The 12,317-nt window shown below is 46.6% G+C and overlaps 1 protein-coding gene across 1 annotated transcript in view; it reads right to left on the reverse strand.

Annotated features, from left to right (window-relative positions):
- Nucleotides 1-12,317, reverse strand: part of LOC129323604 (adenylate cyclase type 10-like) — a 125,923-nt gene that overhangs the window by 75,523 nt on the left and 38,083 nt on the right. The window contains exons 13-14 of the mRNA XM_054970130.1: nt 11,225-11,378; nt 7,150-7,342 (exon numbers count right to left, since the gene is read on the reverse strand). Of these exons, the coding sequence (XP_054826105.1) occupies nt 7,150-7,342; nt 11,225-11,378 (347 nt within the window). The remainder of the gene's footprint in view (nt 1-7,149; nt 7,343-11,224; nt 11,379-12,317) is intronic.

Here is a 12,317-nt window from a genome sequence, read left to right on the forward strand (position 1 = left end):
CCAATTTCAGTTCCTCCTCAGGGCTAATGAGATCACTGGTGCTGAACATGAGAAAGCCACATTCCTCAGTGTCTGTGGCCAATCCACTTTCAAAATTCTCCACGTGTTCGTGGCACTGGAAGAGCTGGAAAAGGTGTCACTCAAGATGATCAAGGCCAAGCTGAAAGATCATTTTGCGCCGCAACCATCCAGAATCACCTGCCGCCCCGCTTTCTACAAGCGCAACCAAGCTCTGGGAAAAATGATCACTATATTTGTCATGGCACTGTGGAAGGCAGCATGGCCCTGTGAATTTGCCAATCTCGAGGAAGCCCTCTCTGATCACTTGGTGTGCGGCCTCTGAGACGAAAAACTAGAGACAGCTCTTCATGAAAAATAATCTCAACTTCAAAATGGCCTATGGGAAGGCCATTGTGGCGGAGACAGCTAACCAGTCAACCAAAGAGGTGTGATCAGCATGGAGACCAACCCTACCAAAGAGGGTGGAAGAGGTCCATCATGAAAGCCTCAACAGTGACTCAGAAGACAATGATGAGGTTCACCGAACTCAAGCGACGCGCCAAGTGTAGTGAACCACAAATCTACAGTGGGTTGCCCTGTGCCAGCTGTGGGGGAAACCACAAGCATAGAACCTGCCAATTCCGTGATGCTGAGTGCCGGGGTGGCAGGAAGAGGGGGCACATCACACGGGCCTGTAAAGCCACCAAGAAGGGAAGCTCCCCACTGCCAACTCCGCACAGACGATGGTCGGCAGAGAAGAGTTCCCCTCAGCCCAAAGAATGTCACTCCATGACCCAGTGTGCCGGCTGAACCATAGTCCTTGAACACCAGAATGGCCACCAAGGAAAAGATCAGAATAATGGTGCATATTGAAGGAACGCTGTACGAGACAGAGGTCGACTCTGGGTCAGTGCTCTCAATCATCTCCATGGAGACCCTTCACCGAGTGTGTCCCAGGGGGAAGACCCAACAGCTCAAACCTTTCAATTTAATCCTGATGGACTTCCAGGGTCATCGGGTTCCAGCAGTGGGTGTCGGCATGTTCTCAGTCAGCTACGAAGATTTTAATGGCCTCCTCCATCTGCTCATTGTCAAGGGACATCTCACTGCTGGGACTTGAGTGGTTTGAGCCGTTGGACATCCACGTCACTGGAGTCCAAGAAATCAACCAATCAGACATCGAGGAAGTATATGCTGAGTTTCCTGCCATATTCAACGGCCTGTTAGAGCACTACACTGGACTGCCCATCTCCTTCGACCTCAATCCAGCAGTAACTCAACTTGTTTGAAGGCACGTCGAGTCCCCTTCGCCCTTATAACAACAACAACAGTAGCAGCAGCAACGGTCGATTTAAATATCGCCCTTCAGGACAACTTAATGCCCACTCAGAGTGGTTTACAAAGTATGTCATTATTGATGGTTGTTGTGGGTTTTCCGGGCTGTATTGCCGTGGTCTTGGCATTGTAGTTCCTGACGTTTCGCCAGCAGCTGTGGCTGGCATCTTCAGAGGTGTAGCACCAAAAGATAGAGATCTCCCAGGATGAATCAAACAACCAAGGAAAAACAGTCTCCTACAGGAAAAGTGTTTTTGCCAGATATCAAAGGAATTACTGATCAGATGGGAAAGCTTATGAAAAAGCATAACCTCCAAGCAGTATTCAGACCCACTCGAAAAATACAACAGATGCTACGATCAGCAAAAGACAGTAGAGACCCCCTTACCTCTGCAGGAGTATACGATATACCCTGCAGCTGTGGACAAGTTTACATCGGGACCACAAAGCGTAGCATCCAGACAAGAATAAAAGAACATGAAAGACACTGCAGACTTGGACAACCGGAAAAATCAGCAGTGGCTGAACATAGCCTAACTCAAACAGAGCACAGTATCTTATTCCAGGACACCAAAATACTGGACAACACTTCCAACTACTTTGTCAGACTGCACAGGGAAGCCATTGAAATTCACAAGCATAAGCAAAACTTCAACAGGAAAGAAGAAACCTTAAGAATGAACAGAGCATGGTTTCCAGGTCTGAAAAACACCAGGCTAACAAAACACTCCACACCCGACAATAGCCCTGCAGAGAAGATTAGCACATCAAGCACCAATCCATATGCAAAAGAACCTCCTCAGGATACAGTGAAGCCTCCCGCCATTAGCATTCCACACCCTGGGAAACTCTTACAGGATGACTCAGCTCAACCCCACCCCTCCTGAGTAGATACAAATGACCTTCCACATCTTTTCCACACTGTGACACTGAGAGATCTCTATCTTTTGGTGCTACACCTCTGAAGATGCCAGCCACAGCTGCTGGCGAAACGTCAGGAACTACAATGCCAAGACCACGGCAATACAGCCCAGAAAACCCACAACAACCATCGTTCTCCGGCCGTGAAAGCCTTCGACAATATGTCATTATTATTCCCACAACAAAACACCCTGTGAGGTGGGTAGGGCTGAGAGAGCTCCAGAGAACTGTGACTAGCCCAAGGTCACCCAGCTGGCTTCAAGTGGAGGAGTGGGGAATCAAACCCGGCTCTCCAGATTAGAGTCCCGCGCTCTTAACCACTACACCAAACTGGCACTTAAACCACTCATCGATGAGGAACTAGAGCGACTGATCACCCGGTGGGTTCTGGAGCCCGTATCACATGCCCATTGGGAGACTCCGGTAGTCATGCCCATCAAGCCCAATGGGGCAGTACGCATATGTGCGGAATACAAATGCACCATAAACAAGCCTCTCTAACAGCACGCATACCCAGTGCTTGTAGTTAATCACCTCCTGACATCACTAGCGGGAGGGAAGATCTTCGCAAAGATTGACCTGGTGCAAGCCTACCAGCAGCTCCCTGTGGACAACGCCACCGTGGAAGCACAGACCATTGTAACCCACCGCAGAGCATTCAAAGTTAAGCGGCTCCAGTTCTGGGTCAGTGTGGCCCCTGGAATCTTTCAGGGACTTATGGAGGGTCTGCTGAGGGGCATTCCAGGAGTCATTCCATATTTTAACGATATCCTGATTATGGGGGTGTACTCTACCAAACTCATCAGCCACCTTTGACAAGTTCTCCGTCATCTCCAGGATGCTGGACTGAAGGTGAAGGAAAAAAATGCCAGTTTGGGGCGCTGTGAGCGGAATTCCTGGGGTTTCTAATTGATGCCGACGGCATCCACCCCACAGACAGCAAGGTGCAAGCTATCACCAGTGCACCACCACCTTGTTCAAAAAAGGAACTTCAAGTGTTTCTGGGGCTTCTGAACTTTTATCACTCATTCCTGCCGCACTAGGCATCCCTAGCGGAGCCCTTGCATCGATCGTTGGAAAAAAATTTGCCTTGGCCTGGTGCCGAAAGCACGCCCTTGCATTCTCCGCTGTCAAGGAGCTCCTGTCATCTAACACTGGGCTTACGCATTTTGACGAACTCAAGCCGCTCATTGTTGCCTTATGGAATTGGTGTGGTCCTGAGCCATTGAATGCCAGACGGGTGGGAGGCCCCTATTGCTTACTTTTCTAGGACATTATCGATGGCAGAGAGGAACAATGCCCAAATAGATAAAGAAGCTCTTGCCCTGGTAGCAGGGGTTAAAATGTTCCAGGACTACATATACGGGCGTCCCTTCGAGATTGCTACCAATCACAAGCCCCTACTAGACCTCTTCACCCCCAACCAACAGACCCCACAGGTCATGTCTCCACGGATGCTGCACTGAGCAGTGTTCCTGTTGGCCTATGTCTACAAACTGTTTTATCAGCCGGGCAAAGCTGTAGGGCTTGCCGATGCCCTCAGTCATCTACCAATTCTGGGCCCCACTGCTGACCCTTCTCCGGCGCACGGGATCATGCAATTGGAGGACCTGCCCATTCCACTAAGGACCCCATGATCTCCCAGGTCCTCAACTGGGTGTGGAGGGGGTGGCCTGTTGGCAGCATGAACTCGGAGTTCCAGCCTTACAGTTCCCGCAAACATGAACTATCAGTGCACAAGGGATGCTTTCTCTGGGGAAGCAGAGTCATTGTTCCACCGAGGCTGCACCAGCGAGTGCTTGAGGCACTTCATGTGGGGAACCCAGGAATCGTTAAAATGAAGGCTCTGGCCTGCAGCTACGTATGGTGGCCAGGAATGGACCTAGCAGTCGAGAGATGGATCTGGACCTGTCAGCCCTGCCAGGAATCTTGCCCTGACATGCCACAGACACCGGTGCAACCTTGGGAGTCAACATGCACACTGTGGTCGCAGCTCCATATAGACTTCGCAGGGCCTTTTCAGGAGCATGTCTTCCTTATTGTAGTGGACTCGTTTTCCAAATGGTTGGAAGTGATCCCTGTGTCAGCTATAACATCTACAGTTGTCATCCACTCCTTATGGTGTCTGTTTGTGACTCATGGACTACCAGACACTATCGTGTCCGACAACAGCGCACATTTCACCTCGCAGGAATTCTGGAGATTCCTGGATAACACTGCCATCTGACACGTCACGTCAGCACCCTTCCACCCATCAATGAATGGTTAGGTGGAATGGATAGTGAGATCTACAAAGGACTCGCTATGCAGGTTGGGTCATGGGGGCCTAAGCCTAAGGTTAACTGAAGTTTTGTTATGGCAGCACATCACTTCACACGCCACGATGGGTCAGAGCCCAGCAGAACTCTTGATGGTCTGGCAGCTAACCACCCTGCTTGATTGACTCCACCCAGACTTCACTCTGGACACCTGGTGTGAACCGGAAGTCTCAGGGTCGCCCAGGAAGTTCCAGCCGGGTGACTTAGTCTATGCAAAAACTATGGGGCTGGGCCAGTCTGGTTTCCGGCATTGGTGATCACGGCCACTGGGCCAGCCTCCTATGAAGTGGCCGATACTGCTGGCAGAGTGTTCAGGAGGCACACCAACCAACTACAGCAGCGCTGGCTGGAGCGAGAGCAGGGCAGTACAGAGACTCCCCCCCCTGCACTGCTGACACAGGGACTGAACCAGCAGCAGTGCCCGAGGCCTGCAGGAATCTTCCTGCAATATTGAGCAGCATAGAAGCATCCACGAGCGAGGGGGACTCCTCCATTAGTGGGCCAGAGGCCATAACGGACACTGAGACACCAATCAATGAGCCTTCTACTACGGAAGGATTGCGCAGGTCCCAGAGGGCTCGCCATCCCCCGGCATATCTGGGTGACATCATTTGGAACTGGGTGTGCAGAGCTTAGGGGGGGAGGGGTGTTATGTATTGGCATAGCTTCAGGCTAAGGCTCCTGAAGCCTTCCTTACTATTGGTTGTTTCATGCTGGCAGCGGCCAATCAGATCTGTATAATAAAGACCAATCACCATACTGGAAATAAGTTACTATGTATATGGTTTATGCAAACGAAGGATTCTTCTAACTATTTGTTTTGCATTGGTTGTTGCTAAAAAGGGGTGCAGTTTTATGTATAAATTGGCTCCTGTTGAGCCTGGTTTCTGTCTGTGTGCTTCCAGTCTTCAATAAAGTTGCTGTTATGAGCTGTTAAGCACAATACTTAATACATACTGAGCTCGTCCAACCTTTTCTAGGGACTGGCAGGAAGTGTGGCTTGTGGCAGGTATGGGGCAAGCCCAGTGCTATGTGCGGCCTCTATCGGAAGGGGTCTGCAGTGCACCAAACCAGAAACAGAGTGAGGCTTTTTCAGTAAGGAGATTTTTTTAGTCTGAATGCTCCCAACCTGAAATTTGCCACATTGCTAGCTGCACTTACCCAGTCATTGATCCCACACTTTAACTAATTGGTTGTCAAGCTGTGAGCTGGGCCCTCTAAGTGGGCTGTGATTCTCCAACAGGTGTGTGGTGCAAGGCTAGGAGAGAAGGGGTGGGTAAGCTGGGAGAGGAGACTCTGGGAGCCTGGGTGACAAATTTGCATTTTCCTCTGTGTTGTGTGCAGAATGGCCATAAAATACAACCTGCTGCTTAATAATGCTTCATACAAATATCAACTTGGTCAGTGTTAAATGATGTGACGTCCCTGCATTTTGTGCTGAGGAGTGAGTATTGCAGAGTTCCAAGGGCCTCCCCCGATTACTTTGAATTTAGATGTGAGTCTAAATAAGTAGATTGTTTCAGGTGGGTAGCCGTGTTGGTCTGCTGTTGAAGAGTAAGATCCGGGTCCAAGGTGATACTGGACCTGAAAAGTAGAGTATGTTGTCCCACTTTTGAAAACAACCATCTAATCAGCACCTGCCAATCTCTTTAAGCCTTGGAACGTGGTGGAATGGAGTTCTGGAACCTCTTGAAAATGGTCACATGTCTGGTGGCCCCACCCCCTGATCTCCAGACAGAGGGGAATTTAGATTGCCCTCCGCGCCACGCGGAGGGCAATCTAAACTCCCCTCTGTCTGGAGATCAGGGAGCAGGGCCACCAGCCATGTGACCATTTTCTCCGAGGGCAACCCACTGAGTTCCACCATCTCTTTTCCCAGAAAAAAAGCCCTGAGCAGCACTATAGGGTTACTCTACCAGTCATCATATTGTGGGTAATGGCATACATAGACAGAATTCTGAGAGTCCCTTTCCTGCCACCCTACCTGATGATTAACATACCCCTGCTATGAGGCCCACTGTCAGTCCCTGGCAGTTAGGTCCCTCAAGTCCTCCACAGTTAATACGCAGGTGTTCCAGTTGAAGTAACTTTACTGAGATCCATACAGTACAGGTGTTCACCCGAAGGTGTCAATTGGCAGAAGTGACAATTCCAACAAAGGCATAACTAATTATAGGGAAACTTCCCGCCCTTTGGGGTCCGTTGACATTCTGGCGCGAAACCCCAAAGAGGTTGCATGGGAACAGATTAGTTGAAATTACATGAAGTACAAAGCAAAATATCTCAGTCTCTGGGAAAAGATACAGTGTGCGCTGCTAGCAGCTCTCCTCCAAAACCACTTGCTTGTAGAAATGAACCTATGTATTTTCAACAGATAACGGAGAGGCCCACTGGCCCTCCTGCAATTAATATTAGCAGTTAAGACACTCTCAGAGGGTCTACACAGAATACAGCATATAATTTTGACAAACAGCATGGACCAGTACAAAATGCAGAATACAATCATGGCAGGTATGCTGGCATACATGACCCCCGCTCTTCTCTCCCTCAGTTACTGCAACATTTGCAACTTTACCTTAACATGAAAGAGCCTGTTGAGAAGACAAAAATAGGAATCTTCTACTATTCCACGGATTTTGTTCAGAATGATGCGCTGTCTAGCATCATAGGTTTTGCAGGTATCAATCCCCAGGAATATAGCCATGAGTGTCTGGACAGTGAAGAAGTTCTGTGACACATTTATCTTCCCTAACTCCACAGCCACAACCCTGCCGGAATACAGAAAAATGTGAACAATCTTCATTTGGGAGACAACAAAAAAGCAGGAAATTATCACAATGCACCCCTAATAAACTAAAGTATTGATGCTGAACATATCCAGATTCAAAGCAGAGAGCCTTTGGCCAATGTGTAAACCACACAAGAACTCCTAGTGTACCATTCATCCCTACCCAGAGGGAAAAAATCCCACATTTTAAAAAGTAGCACATATCAAACAGGAATCAAACGTAAAAGGAATTGGCTGTCCTGGCCTGTCCACTGGTGGAAGCATTTGACTGTAGAAATCAGTGTCATGTGGCAGTCTAGGCATTCCTCAAATCTCTATGGTTTTTAATAATAGAGATCTGGGAAACTCCTAGAGAGTTTCCAACTGAGATGTGAGTTGTGAGATGCTGGAGCTGTGACTGAAATAGGCCAGGCTTGTGCTATGGTAGAACCCAAAGGCAGGACTGGGATGATTAGGATGATGGACGGGTTAATAAAAAATTAGGTTATAAAAGCAGAACTCCAGATAAGGCAGCTTTATGGGTATGTTTATGATAGATGGTGGGGAGCATCATTTTTGATAGTTCAGATGATGACTCAGATGCCCAGAATTGGCTGGATCTGATGCCAAAGCCAGAAACCTCATTGCAACTACGTTGGCAAATTCCAAGTTGGTGCATATTAAAACAAAGGATACTACAAAATACATGGAGGAATCTCTTAGGAAGGTCTTTGGGGAACAAGACCAGATCAGTAAAATTGCTTTATGTAGAGAACTTTTCGTAACTAAACTGCAAGAAAATGGAAATGTGCACATTGAAACATTGCTGAATCTCATGGATAAACTGGCTACCACTGGACAAATACAAGATGAAGATTTAAAAACTGGTTTGTTCTTAAGCTCACTTCCAGAAAATTACTGCAGTTTTATCCGTTGTATTACTACAAAAGGTGTTACATTGGAGGAAGTGCTGGGTCAGATAAGATCAAAGTACTGCAAACAGAGATCTTATCAGGAGAAGAGCAAATGCAAAACTGACTCAAATTACATGGTCAGAAAGGCCAGACCCAAAGCGGGCGAGACCTGGGCAAAGCCAGTCTCAGAAACAGGCATAACCTTCCTCTCTGCCACAAATGCAATAAACCTGATCAGCTCCAGAGGGAGTGCTTTAGCAATAAAAATGGGAGCAATTATCATATGTAGCTCAAATCCGTGGCTAATTGACAGTGGAGCCTCTACTTATATGACATCAGATATTAATTTACTCGATTAATTGAACAATAGTACATCAGGAAACGTTCTTATTGTAAATGGCTTTTGTATGACTATTGCAGGCAAAGTCTCAATTACTCTTCATTGTGATATTGATGTTTCTGGAACTAAAATTAAAGTAGAAGAAGTTCTGTACATGACTGACTTAAAGGTGAACTTGTTAAGTGTACCTGTATTATATATTGTCAAAGACTTTCATGGCCAGAGAACATTGGTTGTTGTAGATTTTCTGGACTGTATGGCTGTGGTCTTGGCATTGTAGTTCCTGATGTTTTGCCAGCAGCTGTGACTGGCATCTTCAGAGGTGTAGCACCGAAAGACAGAGATCTCTCAGTGTCAATGTGTGGAGAAGATGTTAGTAGGTAATTGATATCTACACAGGAAAGTGGGTTTGGGCTGAGTCAACCTGTAAGACTTTCCCAGGGTCTGGAATGCTCATGGGTGTGGAAAGTTAATGTACCTGTACTCTCAGAAAAAGGATTTGCTATACACTTTGAGAATAACATATGTACAGTTTCGCTCAAAGGAGACATATATTCCACAGGTGGTCTCAGAAATGAAGTCTTTGAACTGATCTGCCAAGGACGAAAGGTCTACTGAAGCAGAACTTTTACCAGCTTCTGAAGCATGCAGAGATTTAGAGATACTTTTAATATTACTTGATGCTTTTAGTGTTACTTGAGGATTTTGGCATTGTAGAACCTTTACCAGTTAAAATGCTACAGGATAACCGCTCTGTCTCTTTTAGAAGGGAACACTGCGTGCACAAGGCATAGTGGAATCTGACGTAAGGGACCTGCAGGGACAAGGAGTTGTCAAGCTGCACTACTGTCCCACTGAGGAAATGACCACTGACAGCCTCACCAAGCCACTGCCAAGAGACAAGTACCAAAGTCTATGAAATAACCTGAACATTGTGAATGTTGACAATATACCAAGTCAAGAGGGAGTGATGGAATAGGTGACTCAGCATGCCTTGGACATTGAGAGGCGTAGCATGTCTCTCTGTGTGTATGTGTAACTCTCTTGATAGTAAGCTGCTGCTCTTTGTCTAAGGTGCAAATGCCTCCTGACTCCTCCTCTGTCTCTCTTGGGAGATTCTCCCTTCTTTTTGCTTTATGGGCTTCCAAACGTAAGGATGTATTCTTCAGAGCTCCTACCACAAAGGCCTCTTCCACATACCCGCATACAGCCTTGACGTTGGATTAGCTGGCCAGTAGTATAGGGAAAGTGACTGTTTAGAACAAGACTTTTGGTTTCTTCTCCAAGATACTGCCATAGATGTAATCTACTTCAATAAACTGCAAGTTCTATCTTTTCTAGAATTCGATTGCCTGAGGATTAATTTCTGTACATTGAGGGAAACCCTTCTGACTAAGTAACTCTGTTACTACTCTGCTACCAAACAAAATATACCTAATTCTAATAGAGAACGCTTTCCTTGCATTCTCTATTAGACCATGCTGGGGTGGGAGGGGGGGGGGGAACAGCTAATTTATACAACTCTTTTCAAGTTCATGAGTAATCCCATAAATCTGATGCACATTCACTGAACAAAAATGCTTAGAGCAGGATTGGGATACTGTAAGTGATCATGATATTAAGGCTTATGAATATGGCAATATCATAAGCCCCTTTGCTCATGTGTTTAAAACACAGACAAGCTGCCCGGCTAGGCAGGAGATGGAAAAGTACTGGAATGTGAGAAGTGAAGTAAGACTAACTTAACCCCGCACCCCAGAGTTTGTGCATAACCACAGAACAATGGAGGTCTCCAGAAGTACTTGAATGAATCCATTCACACACCCTGCCAATTCTACCCTTTACCCACGCTCCTATTATAGCCTCACCCATCCAGCCATTGTGGGTCATCAAATAATCTTTTTACACCTATAGTTCCTCTCAGGAAGACCTAATCAAACCTTCCTAGTTCATTGTCTCACCCTGGGAAGAACCATTAAGGCATTGTTTTAGGGCAGAGATTCTCAGTCCTGCCTAAGGGCATGTTTCACAGTATATATGACTGTCCTGCCATGTGCTCAGTGTGTGTGTATTCTGGACCTTCCACACATCCTCAGATGGCATGTCTGAGCCCTTCTCTCTTTTGCCATGAAGTACTGGTCACTGAAGCTGCTCTCCGTCAGACACCCCCAATCTTCTGGACCTGGTAACTATAAAACCAACTCTGTAACGCTCTCCAACTTTCCTCCCTGTTTTTATCCTAGTTAGCTCTGTGTGCGCTGTGTGCTGTGTTTTGTGTGCAATTGAGTTGTAATATTTTAAATAAAACCCCTTTTTGATTAAATATACACCTACTTATTGAAAGGGTTCTCTAGAGGAAGGGATCCTCATAAACATTAGCGCACAAGATCCCGTAGTTACCGGCCTCTCGCATAGCTGTCTTCCTTGCTTGCTAATTCCCCCACAAATTCTCTTACTTGCAAGGAGATCAATTCCGGTAACAATACAGAAATATTGTATTACTAGGATATATCCCTTTAGAACAGAATTGAGTCCAGCCAAAGGGGTAACAGATTGTGTGAAGAGCAGAATGGTTTTTTCCAATGTGGTTTGGAATATGTAACAAAGTGAAGTTAAATGCACTGCTAACCTTTGGCCATCAGTTTGCCCTAGGTAGGCAATTTCAGCCATTAGCTGGCTTTTCCCATATCCAAAGAGGCCTTCATACAACATGATATGGCTTTTTCTGGAGTCTTTGAATGTTTCCAGTGAGACTTCAAAGAGTTCTGTTTCTCTTTTCCTACCTGGGGAAAAATAATAAAGCAAGTGAGATGTTGTCAAAACAGCAAAATGTTTATCATTTGAATCCCCCCCTCCTAGAGCCTGTTCCAGTTTCACAAAGGCCTCTGAAGTGATCTCCCATTTCCTGCTGGGGGGGGACGGGGCTGCGGAAGCACAAGAGGCATGGGTAGGTTTTTTGCCCTATTGGTGTGGATAGGTACTTATTAAGTGCAAATGAGTCTTGCTGTAGATATCAAATTCTGCAAGTCAGCTGGACTGTTTCCACACGTCTTACCTGCTTGTGGAACATCGCGCGAAAGATCCAGAAGAGGAGCATCTTCTTGCATGAAATCACGCCAAGAAGATGCTGTTATCCAGGAGTTTTGCACAAAATCATGCAAAACTCCTGGATAACTCCCGGCTCTTTCGTGCAATGTTCCGCAGGCAGGTAAGACGTGTGGAAATGGCCCTGGCCTCATAGCTGTAAGCAATTCCAAGGACAGGCTGATCTGGAATTAGCCAAATGCTTTAGAGCTAGATGTGAATTGGGAACTAACTTATGGTCTCTGCCCACTCCATGCACAAGTTCCCTTCTGAATATGAATTAGTATTACAAGAAAAACTGCAGCTGGAAGCAGACATGGCTGCAGTTGCCCAATAATGCTTCTTTAAAAAAATGTGAAGAGTAGCAGCATCAGATGAGATGGCACAGTCTAAATTGGCAATAATGGCACAAAACCCCCATACTGCAAGAAAGACTGATCAGCAAGCATCTCTCCACCCACTGAGGTTAGGGCTGCCTTTTGGACAAATCCTAAAGAAAGACAACAGAAGTGATACTTAGTGGCTCAGGAGTAGCGTTGGCAGGGAGACCTCCTCCCAGCAACCCACCCTGCCATGGTGGAGCAGTGGTGGAAGAAAACCAAACAAATAATTCTTGTAGGGCCTAGGGCATGGCAGTA

This window comes from Eublepharis macularius, chromosome 2, assembly GCF_028583425.1.
Source record: "Eublepharis macularius isolate TG4126 chromosome 2, MPM_Emac_v1.0, whole genome shotgun sequence".
NCBI classification, from domain to species: domain Eukaryota; kingdom Metazoa; phylum Chordata; class Lepidosauria; order Squamata; family Eublepharidae; genus Eublepharis; species Eublepharis macularius.